At 38.0% G+C, this 17,977-nt stretch overlaps 1 protein-coding gene across 6 annotated transcripts in view; it reads right to left on the bottom strand.

Annotated features, from left to right (window-relative positions):
• CFH (complement factor H) overlaps positions 1 to 17,977 on the bottom strand; it is a 102,309-nt gene that overhangs the window by 21,353 nt on the left and 62,979 nt on the right. For 5 of the 6 annotated variants that reach the window (XM_021081843.1, XM_021081844.1, XM_021081845.1 and 2 more), the window contains 4 exon segments: positions 11,447 to 11,626; positions 4,798 to 5,004; positions 3,600 to 3,773; positions 2,718 to 2,894 (listed from right to left, as the gene is read on the bottom strand). In XM_021081843.1, coding sequence (XP_020937502.1) covers positions 2,718 to 2,894; positions 3,600 to 3,773; positions 4,798 to 5,004; positions 11,447 to 11,626 — 738 coding nt within the window. 6 annotated transcript variants of the gene reach the window in all.

Below are 17,977 nucleotides of genomic sequence, written 5' to 3'. Positions count from 1 at the left end.
AGTATCTAGACATAGTCCTCAATGCTATTCAGCAGGATCTCCCTGTAAATCTATTTTAAGTTGTGTCTGATAAGCCCAGGTTCCCAATCCCTCCCACTCCCTCCCCCTCCCATCAGGCAGCCACAAGTCTCTTCTCCAAGTCCATGATTTTCTTTTCTGAGGAGATGTTCATTTGTGCTGGATATTAGATTCCAGTTATAAGTGATATCATATGGTATTTGTCTTTGTCTTTCTGGCTCATTTCACTCAGTATGAGATTCTCTAGTTCCATCCATGTTGCTGCAAATGGCATGATGTCCTTCTTTTTTATGGCTGAGTAGTATTCCATTGTGCATATATACCACATCTTCTGAATCCAATCATCTGTCGATGGACATTTAGGTTGTTTCCATGTCCTGGCTATTGTGAATAGTGCTGCAACGAACATGCGGGTGCATGTGTCTCTTTTAAGTAGAGTTTTGTCCGGATAGATGCCCAAGAGTGGGATTGCGGGGTCATATGGAAGTTCTATGTATAGATTTCTAAGGTATCTCCAAACTGTTCTCCATAGTGGCTGTACCAGTTTACATTCCCACCAACAGTGCAGGAGGGTTCCCTTTTCTCCACAGCCCCTCCAGCACTTGTTATTTGTGGATTTATTAATGATGGCCATTCTGACTGGTGTGAGGTGGTATCTCATGGTAGTTTTGATTTGCATTTCTCTTATAATCAGCGATGTTGAGCATTTTTTCATGTGTTTGTTGGCCATCTGTATATCTTCCTTGGAGAAATGTCTATTCAGGTCTTTTGCCCATTTTTCCATTGCTTGATTGTTTTTTTTGCTGTTGGGTTGTATAAGTTGTTTATATATTCTAGAGATTAAGCCCTTGTCAGTTGCATCATTTGAAACTATTTTCTCCCATTCTGTAAGTTGTCTTTTTGGTTTCTTTTTGGTTTCCTTTGCTGTGCAAAAGCTTTTCAGTTTGATGAGGTCCCATGGGTTTATTTTTGCTCTAATTTCTATTGCTTTGGGAGACTGACCTGAGAAAATATTCATGATGTTGATGTCAGAGAGTGTTTTGCCTATGTTTTCTTCTAGGAGTTTGATGGTGTCCTGTCGTATATTTAAGTCTTTAAGCCATTTTGAGTTTATTTTTGTGCATGGTGTGAGGGTGTGTTCTAGTTTCATTGCTTTGCATGCCGCTGTCCAGGTTTCCCAGCAATGCTTGCTGAATAGACTTTCTTTGTCCCATTTTATGTTCTTGCCTCCCTTGTCAAAGATTAATTGACCATAGGTGTCAGGGTTTATTTCCGGATTCTCTATTCTGTTCCATTGGTCTGTCTGTCTGTTTTGGTACCAGTACCACACTGTTTTGATGACTGTGGCTTTGTAGTATTTCTTGAAGTCTGGGAGAGTTATGCCTCCTGCTTGGTTTTTGTTTCTCAGGATTGCTTTGGCGATTCTGGGTCTTTTGTTGTTCCATATAAATGTTTGGATTGTTTGTTCTAGTTCTGTGAAAAATGTCATGGGTGAAGTGCTACTGCTTTTAATACATTTACATGTAAGTTTTAGGATAAGGAGGTAAAGCCATATTTTTTAGTGTGATTTAAGCTTCTGTATCTTAAGTCTTTCCCCCATCCATTACTAGAAGGTCGATACACAATTTTCAGACCAGGGAAAGTGAGTTTTTCTAGGCATCTCTTTTTGTGATTTGTAAAATAAGTATTATAAATGATATACATTAAAAACGAATTTATAAATTGTAAGAAAACGTAATAAAAATATCATTGGACATCAGGGTTTGGTGTATAGTCATCCTTTTATGAACTACGACGGTAGGGCCTTAGAAAAATAAACACTGTAGGCACTTCTTTAGACACCTAATCAAGAATTCATACACTTCAAGGAATACCATAGTTGGAGGAAGAGGATGATTAACTAAAAGATCCAGAGAGAAGATCTGGTAAAATTCCCCCAAAAAATATAATTCATAAAAATACTCTAATAACTTTTTTTTTTTTTTTTGCAAACGCTTGAGGATACCACAAGAAGTGATGTTTAGTAACTTTTTTTTTTTGCTATTTCTTGAGCCGCTTCCGCAGCATATGGAGGTTCCCAGGCCAGGGGTCTAATCGGAGCTGTAGCCACTGGCCTATGCCAGAGCCACAGCAATGAGGGATCCAAGCCGCATCTGCAACCTACACCACAGCTCAGGGCAACGCCGAACCCTTAACCCACTGAGCAAGGGCAGGGACCGAACCCGCAACCTCATGGTTCCTAGTCGGATTTGTTAACCACTGCACCACGACGGGAACTCCAGAAGTGATGTTTAATTCATCAGTGAGATTCAGGTGGATGCAAAGTACAACAGGCTGAAGCTATGGTTCCTAAACTGAACTGTGCATAGATTTCCTTGGGAATTGTTAAAATAGTTTCAGGGCTGCATCCCGAGTTTTTGCTTCAACAGATCTGAGTGAGCCTGGGAATTTGTGCTTACATGTGCAACAATTTTCCAGAATTGCTGAGATTGCTGCTCCAGGGACCATGCTTTGAAAATCTGTGCTACAAGACTAACCACTGAGTACACAATTCCACCCCCCCTTTCTGTTATGGCATATGGCTTCTTGGACCTGGCCTAAAAATAATCTCTGTCCATTTAATGATGGTAGAGGCAATTTTCTATATTGTATTACTTAAGACATTTTAATAAATACATTTAAAAATTTTATTGAAGTACCTCTGCATGCTGGCTTTCCTATCCATCTGCTCTTAATACACCGTATGGTGTTAGGTCCTTCCAATTGAAAATATTGCAGACATTTAAAAGTCACCTGCTCTCCTGACTTATACGATGGCTTCTTTGGGCCTATGACTACAGCGTCATTGAAGGTGGGTAAGTCAAAACAATCCGTGTCTGAAAGAAAGAGAGGAGGTTTAGTACAGCATTAAAAATACACAGTTGCCTATAATTATGTTCCAGAAAATTAGGTACATGTCAAACCAAGGTGTACTGTACAATATCATTCTGACAAGTTGAAAGAAATAGGTTCGAGGTCTTGACTTATTTACATTGAATGTCTATAGTCATCAAAGATATAACACGAGAATGGTGATATCCAAAGAGGTAGAGAGGCAAGTGAGGCTGGAGAGAGAGCACACTTCTCACATTTAAATCCTTTTTCCCCATTACAGGCCACCTACATTCCGTATGTATCTCTATTTCTTGCTTCTATCAAAATCCGGTACCGCGAATTACGGCAAATATCTTAGAAAAGAGTATATTTGTAAAGAAGTAGCTGATAATCTAACAGTAAGTTGGATAATGATAAGTCTGACGGGCAGGGGCCAGCTGTGACACAGGAGCAGAGATGAGAAATCTGAGAAGGTGCATCAGAGGGTGCCAGAGTGCACCCAGGAGGGAGTGAACATGAGAGCATTCAGCTTGTACCATCACACCTTTGCTACTTCTAGGATTATTAATTCTCTACTACCAGCGCCCAGAACCTTCCAGGGATACCTGGTGAAATTCTAGAATTACTGCTTAGTTTTGTATCTATACCATTTATGCTCTGAATCAAAGACGTTTATCAGCCTTCGAATAAAATTAAATACACTGTACTTATGCATTCTGGAGGATGGGACCATTTTTCTCCTAAACATCTTATAGATGCAGGTCCATCAATCCCAAAACCTTCATCACAGCTGTAGGTAACTTCTTCTCCGTACAGGTAGCTGTCTTTCTCCTGAGCGACAGCACCGTTCTGAATCTCAGGTGGTGGTGCACAAGGACGACCTAGGACAAAATGAAAGAATGATTTCATGTTTCCCTACCTCTGAAATTTAACTTGATGTACTGGTTGTCACATTTGCTAATTTTCCTTGGAAACTGTAAATAATTATAAGGAACTGCCATCACATCAAAGAGAAGGTGTTCAGACGCTTCCTGCAGTCACCATTCTGGTGAATATCCAGTTGTCAACTTTAGCAAGAACTTGAAACTAAAAATATGAATATATTTATGAAAAGAAACTATCAGTGCTTCTCTAAGCAATCATGAGTAATAAAAGGAAAGACACTGTGACTTCATCATCTGAGGAAAAGTACTATATATGGTAAGAAATTAAAAGGGGCATTGTAAGAAGAACATGACATTATTTTTAAGATGTGTCAGCATGAACACGGCAAGTTATATGAACAGGTAGGAATATAAATGTGTTTAACTATATGAATAGGTAGGTTTACAAAATTGCTGGAATTAAGAGTGATTCTCTCTCTCTCTCTTTTTTGAATTTGAATTCACTTTATGTCTTGTTCTGGGCCGCTCCCGCGGCATATGGAGGTTCCCAGGCTAGGGGTCAAATCGGAGCTGTAGCTGCCAGCCTACACCACAGCCACAACAACGCAGGATCCGAGCCGCGTCTGCAACCTACACCACAGCTCATGGCAACGCCGGATTGTTAACCCACTGAGCAGGGGCAGGGATAGAACCCGCAACCTCATGGTTCCTAGTCAGATACGTTAACCACTGTGCCACAATGGGAACGCCTATGTCTTGTTCTTTGACTTGCTGTTTTCAAAGAGTGATTCTCTACTGAACCAATTAAATTAACAGAAAAGATAGATTTGATTATGTAAAAAGTAACAAAATGTCTAAATATTTAAATTACATATTCGTAGATACATGACATACAAATATAGAATAATAATTTTATGTATGCAGAAATCTAAAGGATTCTGTCTCATGACTTTGATGATAATTGATTAGTTTGAATGAATTGCACTGCAAAACTGAATTTTTGTTTATATACTGTCCTCACCCACACACTGAGGCAAAGAACTCCATTTTCCCATGTGGCATATTATCTCTTTTTCAGATATCTCGAAACCATCTTCACAAGTATAACTTAACCTGGTGCCATGTGCATATTTCTTGGGCTCAAACATTTCTCTCCTTTCTTCTGCAGAGCCAGGTGACTGAATGGTTCCATGGTCTATTTCAGGTGGTTCAGAACATGGAATTTTTTCTATGTGAAGAACAGAAATCAAAGGGTGAAGCACAAGTATAATGTTTAAATTTACAATACAATCAAACACTATTAGGGATTTTAAAATAAGAATAAATTAAACAAAGTAAAGAATTTAAAAACTGAGACATATCTGAAACTTGCAAGATATTTGTCTCCATAACCGCTAGGCTGCTGTCCACTTGTTCAATACTCCCCTTCATCCCTTTTCCCAATTTATTTTTTATTGACCCATGGTTGATGTACAAAAGCATGTTAGTTTCAGGCATCCTGAATAATGACTTGACTTTTGCGTATATGATGAAATGATCACCAGGGTGGCTAATACCCATCTGTCCGTATACAGAGTTGTTACAATATTACTGACCATTTCTCATACACTGGCTATTTTATCTCCCTGGCTTCTTTACGACATAACTGGAAGTTTGTGCCTCTACATCCCTCGCAGCTATTCTGCCACCCCCAACTCTCTTCTGGCAACCACCCATTAGGTCTTTGTATCTGTATGGGCCCGTTTTCCTTTTGTTTGTTTATTTTATTTTTTAGATTCCACATACGTGAGATCACGTGGCATTTGTCCTTCTCTATTTCACTTAGCATGATACACCCTTGATACATTTGGAAAGATTTCATTTCTTATAGCTCAGTAACCATTCATTTTGTGTGTGTATCTATGTGTGCGTGTGTGTGTGCGTGTGTATACAGACAGACACATATATATCATCTTGTTTTATCCACTTGTCCATCAATTGACACTTAGGTTGCTTCCAAAGCTTGAGTATTTTAAGTAATGCATCAATAAATACTGGAGTGCAAATATCTTTTCAAATTAGTGTTTTTGTTTCCTTTGAATAAGTGCCCAGAAGTGAAACTGCTGGATCATATGGCAGTTGCATTTTTAATTTTTTAAGGAAATTCCGCACGCCTTTTCCATAGTTGCTGTGCCAATTTACACTCCCGTCAATGGTGCACCCGGATTCGCCTTTCTCCACATCCTTGCCTTGTCATTTGTCTCTTTTAGGATGGCCATTCTGACATGTGTGGAGGATATCTCACTATGGTTATGATACACAGTGTCTGACGATTCAAGATATTGAGTGTCTTTTCCTGTGCCTGTCAGCCATCTGTGTCTTCTTTGGAAAAAAAATGTCTGTTCACGTCCTCTGCCCATTTTTTTGTTGTTGAGCTGTTTGGTTTTCTGTTAAGTTGCAGGAGTTCTTTGTGTATTTTGAATAGTAACCCTTTGATGGATATCCTTTGCAAACATTTCCTCCCTAGGCGTTTTCTTCTTTCTGATGCAATTGTGAGATTGCTTTGTTGATTTCTTTTTAAAAATTCATTGGTTGGGCATAGAAATGCAATATGTATATCAGCTTTGCATCCTGCAACTCTAATGAACTCAGTTATTAGTTCTAGTGGTTTTTGATGGAATCGTCAGGATTTTCTGTGTACAGTGTCGCATCATCTACAAATAGTGACAGTTTTCCTTCTTTTCTAGTGTGGATCTCTCTTTCATAGCTTTTCTCGTGCGATGACCATGTCTAAGACTTCCAACGCTATACTGAACAAAGACGGGGAGAGCGGGCATCCTTGTTTTGTTCCTGGTTTGAAGGAAACCCTTTCAGCTTTTCACTGTTGCGTATGAGGGTAGCTGTGGGGTCCTCACACATGCCCCTTATTATGTTTAGGTGTGTTCCTCCACACTCACTCCATTCAGAGCTTTAACATAAACAGATACTGAATTTTGTTGATTTTTTTGCATCTATTGAGAAAATCGTATGATTTTTTAATTCTTTAATATATTAATGTATACAACACTGATCGTTTTGTGGATATTGAAACATCCTTGCCTCTCTGGGAAAAGTCCTGCTTGAGCATGATGTATGATTCTTTTTATTTGTTGTTGAATTTGGTTTGCGACAATTCGAGGATTTTTACTTGTGTTCAAAAGTGACACTGTGCTGTAAATTTCTTTCTTTTTTTTTTCTTTTTTTTTTTTTTTTTGTCTTTTTGTTGTTATTGTTGTTGTTGTTGTCGCTATTTCGTGGGCCGCTCCAGCGGCATATGGAGGTTCCCAGGCTAGGGGTCGAATCGGAGCTGTAGCCACCGGCCTACGCCAGGGCCACAGCAACGCGGGATCCGAGCTGCGTCTGCAACCTACACCACAGCTCATGGCAACGCCGGATCGTTAACCCACTGAGCAAGGGCAGGGACCGAACCTGCAACCTCATGGTTCCTAGTCGGATTCGTTAACCACTGCGCCACGACGGGAACTCCTGTAAATTTCTTTTTTTGTAATGTCTTTCTTTAGTTTTGCTATCAGGGTGATGTTGGCCTTAAAGAGTGAGATCAGAAGTGTTCCTCCTTCATCAATGTATTTGGAATAATTTGAGAAGACTAAGGGCTAACACTTTTTTAAATGATCAATTCACCTGTGAACCCATTTGGTCCTGACTTTTTTTTTTACGGGTTTTTAAATTACTGTTTCAATTTTAATATCAGTAATCAGTCTGTTCACATTTTGCATTTTTTTCCTGATTCAGTTTTGAGAAATAGCGCATTTGAAGGAATTTATCAATTTCTTTCTTTGTATTTTTAGGGCCGCACCCACGGCATATGGAAGTTCCCAGACTAGGGGCTGAATCAGAGCTATAGCAGCTGGCCTATGCCATAGCCACAACAATGCCAGATTGGAGCTGCTTATGTGACCTACACCACAGCTCACGGCAACGCCGGATCGTTAACCTACTGAGCAAGGGCAGGGACCGAACCCGCAACCTTATGGTTCCTAGTCAGATTCGTTAACCACTGTGCCACGACGGGAACTCCCTTCCTCCCTTTTTCTTGATGAGTCTTTCTAAACGTTTATCGATTTTATTTATTTATTTTTGAATGACTAGCTCTTCATTTCATTAATATTTTCTATTGTTTTTAGTCTCTGTTTCATTTGTTTTTTTCTAATCAGTATTATTTCTTTTCTTCTACTAACTTTGGGTTTCATTTTCTCTTCTTTTCCTAGTTTCCTTAGGTCTAAGTTCAGGTTGTTTATTTGAGATTTTTCTTCTTTCCTAAGGTAGGCCTATATCACTATAAACTTCCCTCTTAGAATTGCTTTTACTGAGACCCAAAGATCCTGGATCATTGTGTTTCCATTTTCATTTGTCTCTAGGTATTTTTTGATAATCTCTTTGATTTCTTCAATGATGCTTTGGTCATTCTGCAGCACATTGTTTAACCTCGAGCTGTTTGCAGTTTCAGCAGGTTTTTTTTTTTTTCTTTTACTTGACTTCAACTCTCACAGATTTGTGGCCAAAAAGATCCTTGTTATGAATTCAATGTTCTTAAGTTTACTGAGACTTCTTTTGCGGCTTAGCATGTGATATATCCTGGAGAATGTTCCATGTGAACTTGAAAAGAATGTGTAATCTGATATTTTTGGAATGCTCTGTATATGTTTCATAAAACCATTTGACCTAAAGTTTAAGTTCAGTATTTTCTCATTGGACTTAGACTTGATTTTCTGTATGGATGATCTGTCTTTTAATGTAAGTGGGCAAAGTTCTCTAATATTTTGTTCTATTTGTCCATTTACATTTGTTAATATTTGCTTGATGTATTTAGGTGCTTTTATGTTAGGTGCGTACATATTTAAAATCGTATATTCTTGTTGGATTGGTCCCTTTGTCATTATACAGTGTCCTTGTCTCTTGTTAAGTTCGTATTTAAAATCTATTTTGTCTGATACAAATTTTACTACCCCAGAATTCTTTTGGTTTCTGTTTTCATGGAATACCTTTTTTCCATTCCCTCACTTTCAGTACGAGTGTGCTTTTAGATCTGAAGTGTGTCTTTGTAGGCAGCATATATGTGGGTCTTGTTTTTTAAAATCCATTCAGCTGCTCTTTTCCTTTTGATTGGAACATTCTGGGTCCATTTATATTTAAATTAATTATAGGATAAGTATTTACCTACTGCCATTTTGCTTACTGTTCTTGATTATTTTAAGTTTATAGTCTCTTAAGTTCAAACAATTTGAACAACCCTGCATTTCTACTCCCTCTCATATTTTACATCTTTTTGTTTTGTGTTTCCATTAATTATTTATTGTGGAGCAGATGATTTTTACTATTTTTGTCTTTTAACTTTCCTACTAACATTTACTACCTTTATTGTACGTTTGCCTTTTCCAATGCCAAGCTTTTTCTTTTGTAATTTTCTTATTTCTGGTTGTGTTCTTTCCTTTTACTCTTAGATAAGTCCTTTTAATATTTTTTGTAAAGTCAGTTTAGTGCTTCTGAACTCCTATCATTTGCTTATCTGTAAAACTGTTGATCTACCCTCCAATCTGAATGATAGCTTTGCTGGGTAGCGTATTCTTGGTTGTAAGTTTTTTTCCTTACACCACTTTGCGTATGTCATGACACTCCCTTGTGGCCTGCAAAATTTTTGCTGAAAAGTCTGCTGATAGTATTATGCAAGTCCTCTTGTATGTAACTAGTGACTCTTCTCTCACTGTTTCTAATATTCTTTCTTTATTTTTAATTTCCACCATTGAAATTCTTTTTTTTTTTTTTTTTTTGTCTTTTTGCTATTTCTTGGGCCGCTCCCTCGGCATATGGCATATGGAGGTTCCCAGGCTAGGGGTCCAATAGGAGCTATAGCCACCGGCCCACGCCAGAGCCACAGCAACGCGGGATCCGAGCCGCGACTGCAACCTACACCACAGCTCACAGCAACGCCGGATCGTTAACCCACTGAGCAAGGGCAGGGACCGAACCCGCAACCTCACGGTTCCTAGTCGGATTCGTTAACCACTGCGCCACGACGGGAACTCCTCCACCATTGAAATTCTAATGTGCCTCGATATAGACCTCTTTGGGTTCATCTTGTTTGGGGCTCTGATTTCCAGATCTGGAAGTCCGTTTCCTTCCCAGGAAAGGGAAGGATAGAAAGTTTTCAGCTACTATTTCTTCTAATAAGTATTCTATTTATCTGTCACTTTCCTTTTGGGACAGCTATAATGAGAATATTACTACATTTGATGTTGTATCAGAAGCACCTTACACAAGCCTAATCTTTTTTTAAGATTCTTTTTTTCATTTTGCCATCTGGGTGTTTTTCACTATCATATCTTCAAGATCACTGATCCAATCTTCAGAATCATTTAATCTGTTGTTGATTCATTCTAGTGTGTTTTTCATTTCAGCTATTGCATTCTTAAGCTCTGTTTACTTCTAATTTCTGTTTTCTAACTTTTTGTTAAAATTCTTATTGTGTTTATCCATTCTTTCCAAGTGTTCGCTGAGTATCTTTATGGTCTTGACCTTGAAGTCTTTATCAGGTAGATTATTTATCTCCACTTTGTTTAGTTTTTTTTTTCTTCCAGATTTTGTCGTTTCTTCATTTGGAATGTATTTCTCTTTCTCTTAATTTTGCCTAATTCTCTGTGTTTATTTCTTTGTGTCAGATATGTTCCTGATCTCAGGGAAGTGGCCTTATGTAGGAAGAGTCTGTGGGGCACCACAGCATGCACTTGCCTGTACATCATATCCATGTGTTTCAGGGGTGCCCTTCTATTGAACACGGCCAACTACTGTGAGTGCACTAGTAGGTGGGACTGGCCCGAACCTGGTTGACTGCCTGATTCTGCCTCTTGCGGTGGATGCCAGCCCACTGGTGGGCAGGACCAAGTCCTGCAGCAGCTGGCTGAAGGGCCCAGGAGTACCTGGGCTGGTGTTGTCTCAACCGTGAGCAGGGCCAGGTCCTTGTGCAACAACTTTGGGACCCAGAGGGGCCTCAGGTTAGTGCTGTCATGCTGGTGGGTTGGAAACCCTCTGGTGCTAATAAGCTATAGGGAAATCTCCAAAGTGGCTATGTTAGCACAGTTTTCTCATGGCAGAATGAGCTCTCAGAATGGCTGGTAGTAGCATCTGTGTCCACAGTTGCCTCCTGCCTCTATGAGAGATTCACAAAGATCAACAAGTCAGTCTAACCCAGGCTTCTTTCCAATTATTGCCTATGCCCTGGGACATGGAGCTATGAGGTTTTTGTGTGCCTTTTAAGAACAGAACCTCTGCTTCCTACAGCCTCTGGCTTTCCTGTAAGCAAACTATATTGGACTTCTACGTCAGCCATTCTAGGGGTCATTTCCAGGTGTGAGACCCCCAGGCTGGAGAGCCTGACTGTCCCTCCATTCTTGTCTTTCTCATCATGAGGAGTAAAATATGCATAAACAGAAATTTTATCTGGTAGCCCAAATATTTTGACTGTATTTACTTCACACTAAAAGTGAAGGAATGTTCATTAATATATATACCTAATCTGTAATTTACCATTTCAAGATAAAGTGGAATTAGCTAGAGAAACCTTCATCCTGCTGGTTTATACAAAATCGGAGGTATGACTTCAAAGACTGTTACAAAGCAAGCTACTCACTACTGACCAACACAGCGTGGGACTGACTGCCATCTTCCATCTTTGCACACAATTTCTTCTCCATCTTGAATTATATAGTTTTCTTGACAGAGAATAGATATTTTTTCTCCATCCTTATAATTCACTGTAGTTGTCATATCTTGAGCATTAGGAATCTGAGGTGGAGGTGGGCATGAATTCAATACTTCTGAAAATATTAAAAGTAGATTTCTTGGTTAAGGGAACTGGATCTAATCACTTGTCATGGAGCACGATGGCAGATAATGTGAGAAAAATAATGTACATATATGAATAACTGGGTCACTTCAGCATACAGCAGAAATTGAATATTGCAAATCAAGTATAATAAAAAATTAAAAAATAATTAGTAACCTATATTTAAATAAGCTAATATAGGCTTCCAGATAAGGTGTATTACAAAAACTATAAGGAAATATTTTACAATTATAAAAAAAGATAATTCACAAGGACTAAATGATCATAAGTGTATAATGTATATAAAAATGTATCAAAGTACATGAAGCAAAGATGGACAGAAGTAAAAGAAGAATCAGAGAAATCCACAATCCTAGTTAGCAATTCTTTTTTTTTATTTTTAAAGTTTTTAGGGCTGTACCCATGGCATATGGAAGTTCCCAGGCTAGGGGTCGAACCAGAGCTTGCAGCTGCTGGCCTACACCAGAGCCACAGAAATGCCAGATCCAAGTTGTGTCTATGACCTACACCACAGCTCACGACAATGCCAGATCTTTAACCCACTGAACAGAGCCAGGGATTGAACCAGTGTCCTCAGGTATATCAGTCAGCTTCATTACTGCTGAGCCATAACGGTAGCTCCTAGTTAGCAATTCTAATAGTTTTCTTACTCTGAATGAACAACTAGAAACAATTTTATACATAGATGAATTCGAAGAGCACCATAAACCACTTTAACCTGGTCTGGCAACTAGATTATATGCATGTTTTATATGAAAATAGAAACATGGAACTACTGCTGTGGCTCAGTGGAAACAAATCCGACCAGCATCCATGTGGATGAAGGTCTGATCCCTGGCCTTGCTCAGTGGGTTAAGGATCCGGTGTTGCCGTGAGCTGTGGTGTAGGTCACAGATGTGGCTCGGATCCCCAAGTTGCTGTGGCTGTGGTGTAGGCCGCCGGCTACAGCTCCAATGAGACCCTTATCCTGGGAACTTTCAGAGGGCCCCCCCCCAAAAGAAAACATCATAAAGAGAAAATATGCTGTGCAATAAAAAATACAACTCAAAATATTGAAAAATGTGTGCTCTGTTACAAGTGAATTTGATTAGAAGTCAATAAGAATCAACTGTCTATGTAAATACCCATGGTACTCATCAAAATGTATACATAAAATACATGCATTTCTCTACATAAGTATCATACCACAATGAAGCTGTTAATGGAGAATAAATTATTTTGAAAAAATAAATACTTGGGAATTAAACAACAAACTTCTAAACAACTGCCATGTCAAAGAAGAAATCACTAGGGATATTAGAAAATATTTCAAAGAAAACCATAGAAAAGATCAATGAAACGAAAAGCTGGTTCTTCGAAAAGATCAGCAAAATTGAGAAACCCTTAGCCAGACTTATCAAGAAGAAAAGAGAGAGGACTCAAATCAATAAAATTAGATATGGAAAAGGAGAAGTAACAACAGACATCACAGAAATACAGAGGATCATAAGAGACTACTATATGCAACTCTACACCAATAAAGCAGAAAACTTAAAAGAAATGGACAAATTCTTAGAAAAGTACAATCTTCCAAGACTAAACCAAGATGAAATAGAAAAGTTGAATGGACCAATCACAAGAACTGAAATTGAAACTGTGATTAAAAAACTTCCAACAAACAAAAGTCCAGGACCAGATGGCTTCACAAGCTAATTCTATCAAACACTTAGAGAAGAGCTAACACCTCTCCTTCTGAAACTATTTCAAAAAACTGCAGAGGAAGGGATACTCCCAAACTCATTCTATGAGGCCACCATCACCCTGATAGCAAAACCAGACAAAGATACCACAAAAAAAAAAGAAAACTACAGGCCAATTTCACTGATGAACACCGATGCAAAAATCCTCAACAAAATACTAGCAAACCGCATCCAACAATATATTAAAAGGACTGTACATCATGATCCAGTGGGATTTATCCCAGGGATGCAAGGGTTCTTCAATATCCGCAAATCCATCAGTGTGATACACCACATTAACAAACTGAAGAATAAAAACCATAAGATCCCCTCAATAGATGCAGAAAAAGCCTTTGACAAAATCCAACACCCATTTCTGATAAAAACCCTTCAGAAAGTGGGCACAACAGGAACCTACCTCAACATGATAAAGGCCATATATGACAACCCCACAGCGAACATCATTCTCAATGGTGAAAAGCTGAAGGAATTCCCCCTGAGATAGGAAGAAGACAAGGATGTCTGCTCTCACCACTACTCTTCAACATAGTTTTGGAAGTCCTAGCCATGGCAGTCAGAGAAGGAAAAGAAATAAAAGGAATCCAAATTGGAAAGGAAGAAGTAAAACTATCACTATTTGTAGATGACATGATACTATACATAGAGAGTCCTGAAGACTCTACCAGAAAACTGTTTGAGCTCATCCATGAATTTGGTAAAGTCACAGGATACAAAATTAATACACAGAAATCGACAGCATTCCTTTTTTTTTTTTTTTCTGTCTTTTTGCTATTTCTTGGGCTGCTCCTGCGGCATATGGAGGTTCCCAGGCTAGGGGTCTAATCGGAGCTGTAGCCACAGGCCTACGCCAGAGCCCCAGCAACGCGGGATCCGAACCGCGTCTGCAACCTACACCACAGCTCACGGCAACGCTGGATCGTTAACCCACTGAGCAAGGGCAGGGACCGAACCCGCAACCTCATGGTTCCTAGTCGGATTCGTTAACCACTGCGCCATGACGGGAACTCCGACAGCATTTCTATACAATAACAATGAAAGAGCAGAAAGAGAAATTGGGGAAGCAATCTCATTTAACATTGCATCCAAAAGAAAAAAAATACCTAGGAGTAAACCTACCTAAAGAGACAAAAGACCTGTACTCTTGAAAACTACTTGACACTGATGAAAGAAATCAAAGATGACCCAAATAGATGGAAAGCTATACCGTGCTCTTGGATTGGAAGCGTCAATATCATCAAAATGGCTACACTACCCAAGACAATCTACAGATTCAATGCAATCCTTATCAAATTACCAAGGACATTTTTCACAGAACTCGAACAAAATATTTTAAAGTTTGTTTGGAAGCACAAAAGACCCAGAAGAGCCAAAGACATCCTGAAAAAGAAAAATGGAGCTGGAGGATTCAGGCTCCTTGACTTCAGACTATACTACAAAGCAACAATCATCAAAACCATATGGCACTGGCACAAAGACAGACATATAGATCAGTGGAACGGGATAAGAAAGCCCAGAATTAAACCCACCGACCTACAGCCAGCTCATCTATGAAAAAAGAGGCAAGAATATACAGTGGAGAAAGGACAGCTTGTTCAATAAGTGGTGCTAGGAAAACTGGACAGCCACATGGAAAAGAATGAAATGAGAACACTCCCTAACACCACACACACAAATAAACTCCAAATGGATTAAAGACCTAGATATAAGACCAGACACTATAAAACTCTTAGAGGAAAACATAGGCCAAACATAGACATAAACGACAGCAACATCTTCTCAGATCTACCTCTTAGAGTATTGACAATAAAAACAAACATAAACAAATGGGACCTAATCAAACTTACAAGTTTCTGCACAGCAAAGGAAACCCTAAACAAAACGAAAAGACAATCCACAGAATGGGAGAATATCTTTGCAAGTGCATCAACTGACAAGGGATTAATCTCCAAAATTTATAAACACCTTCTGCAGCTCCATACCAAAAAAAAAAAAAAAAAAACAAACAGCCCCATCGAAAAATGGGCAGAAGACCTAAATAGACAATTCTCCAAAGAAGACATACAGATGGCCAACAACCACATGAAGAGATGTTCAACATCACTCATTATTAGAGAAATGCAAATCAAAACCACAATGAGGTACCACCTTACACCAGCCAGAATGGCCATCATCCAAAAGTCTACAAACAAGAAGTGTTGGTGAGGGTGTGGAGAAAAAGGAACCCTAGTACACTGTTGGTGGGATTGTAAATGGGTGCAACCACTGTGGAAAACAATATGGAGATTCCTCAGAAAACTCAAAATACAACTACCATTTGATTCAGCAATCCCACTCCTGGGCACCTATCCAGAGAAAACCATGACTCGCAAAGACACATGTACTCTGATGTTCACTGCAGCACAATTTTCAATAGCCAAGACATGGAAACAACCTAAATGTCCATCGACAGAGGAGTGGATCCAGAAGAGGTGGTACATACACACACTGGAATATTACTCAGCCATTAAAAGGAACGAAATACCAGCGTTTTTAGCAACATGGATGGATCTGGAAATTATCATGCTAAGTGAAGGCAGCCATACAATGAGACACCAACATCCAATGCTTTCACTGACATGTGGAATCTGAAAACAGGACAGACTGAACTTCTTTGCAGAACAGATCCTGACTCACAGACACTGAAAAACTTATGGTCTCTGGAGGAGACAGTTTGGGAGTTGGGGGGATGTGCTTGGTTCATGGGATGGAAATCCTGTGAATGATCGTTATACAACTACAGATGTGATAAATTCATTTGAATAATAAAAATGTAAAATAAATTAAAAAAAACCCCAAAACCCAAAAAAACCCGCAAACAAAACAAGAGAAACTTGAAATAAACATTGCAACTCTCAGTTAAAAAATAATAGTAAAAAAATTAAGACCAAAAAAAAGAAAATATTTCACATAGAATTAAATGAAAATAAAATGTATATATTTTTGAGATATCTAAAGCAGTACTTAGAAGGGACAAAAAGTGTTTTACAGGTTTATATTTTTAAGTTGGAGGGCTGAAATCAGTGTTTTAAATTTTTATCTTAAGAAATGAGATAAAATTAAAATCAAGTAATTAGAAGGTAGGAAAATTAAGTCCACAAAAGAGAGAATATTGAGAAAGATGAATAGAGAAAACAGAGACAATTAACAAAGCTAAAAATGGTGAATATTAACAAAGCTACACATTAGACAAAAGAGGAAATGGAGAAAAGTAAGGGTGTTAAAATTGGTTATTTGAAAATATTTTTGTTTGTTTTTTTTTTCATTTCTCTTTTCTTTTTTTTCCAACTTTCTTTTTTTTTTACTACTCAATGAATTTATTACATTTATCGTTGTACAATGATCATCACAATGAAAATATTAATAATAGTGAAAAACAAAACTCTAGGAAAGAATGATCAAAATAAAAGAGGAAGCAACTACCAACACCAAGAATGAAAGAAGTGATGTTACCAAATATACTATATAATTAAAAGCAAAATAGGATAATATTAAGTAATTGTTAGAATGAATTGTATAGCAATTAATTTCATAAGTTAGGTAAAATGGAGATATTTCTTGAAAAATACAACTTTCACATACTGACAAAAAAAAAAAAATAGCAACTGTGAATAGCACACTACCTAATAACGAAATTGAATCCTTCATCAAGGGAAACTTCAAAAAAAAGCAAACTACATACCAGGTAAGCTCACATGTAAATTCTAAATTTTTTTTTAGAATGGTACATGTTTTACGTAAGGCATTACCGAAAAAATAGAAGCAGAAGTCAGTAATTAAGGAGATACATCAAGTTTATGACGTGCATACTCAGTATGGAAAAGATTTCAGTTCTCCCCTAATTTGTTTTCCATTATGAATCCATCCCTTTCCATATAGAAACAGATATTTCATAAAAATTGAGAAGCTTTCCCTGAAATTTCCATGTTAATAAAACAATTCTGAATAGGAGAAACATACTTGGAGACTATATATCAGACTTTAAGTCTACTAAAAAGCTAGTTATAAAGGCAATTTGGCAGGAATAAAGATAGATAAATGGATAAATGAACAGAAGACAAAGTACAGAAATAAATGAACACTTCTACGGTAAACTGATTTTCATTTCAAAGTCTTTTCCACACATATTGCTAAAACAATAGGATATCCATATATAAAAAAATCAACTTCTATATTATGCAATACTCAAAAGTTAGTATAAGATGGATATACCTAAATATACATATAAAACCATAAAGCTTCTACAAGAAAATGTAGAAGAATACATGTACTTCACTGCCTATAAATATTATTTGTCTCCTTAAAGAATTATAAAATGTCAAACACTAGATAATTGATTCGTTTTTGTGTTGGTTTGAAGCTACTTTCTGTATATTCTAGGCTTGTAGAAGTTGGTAAAAATATTGAGAATAGTGAGTCAGGGTGTCCTATAATTAGAGAAGAGAAATACTGATATCGAATGTGAAAAACTGAGGGAGTTCTCTTGTGGCTCGGCAGGGTAAGGATCTGGTGGTGTCACTGCAGCAGTTCAGGTTGCTGCTGTGGTG

The sequence above is a fragment of the Sus scrofa genome, unplaced genomic scaffold (genome assembly GCF_000003025.6).
Source record: "Sus scrofa isolate TJ Tabasco breed Duroc unplaced genomic scaffold, Sscrofa11.1 Contig2471, whole genome shotgun sequence".
NCBI lineage: Eukaryota > Metazoa > Chordata > Mammalia > Artiodactyla > Suidae > Sus > Sus scrofa.
The sequence above is the reverse complement of the archived record's forward strand: the minus strand, read 5'-3'. Positions and strand labels throughout refer to the sequence as shown.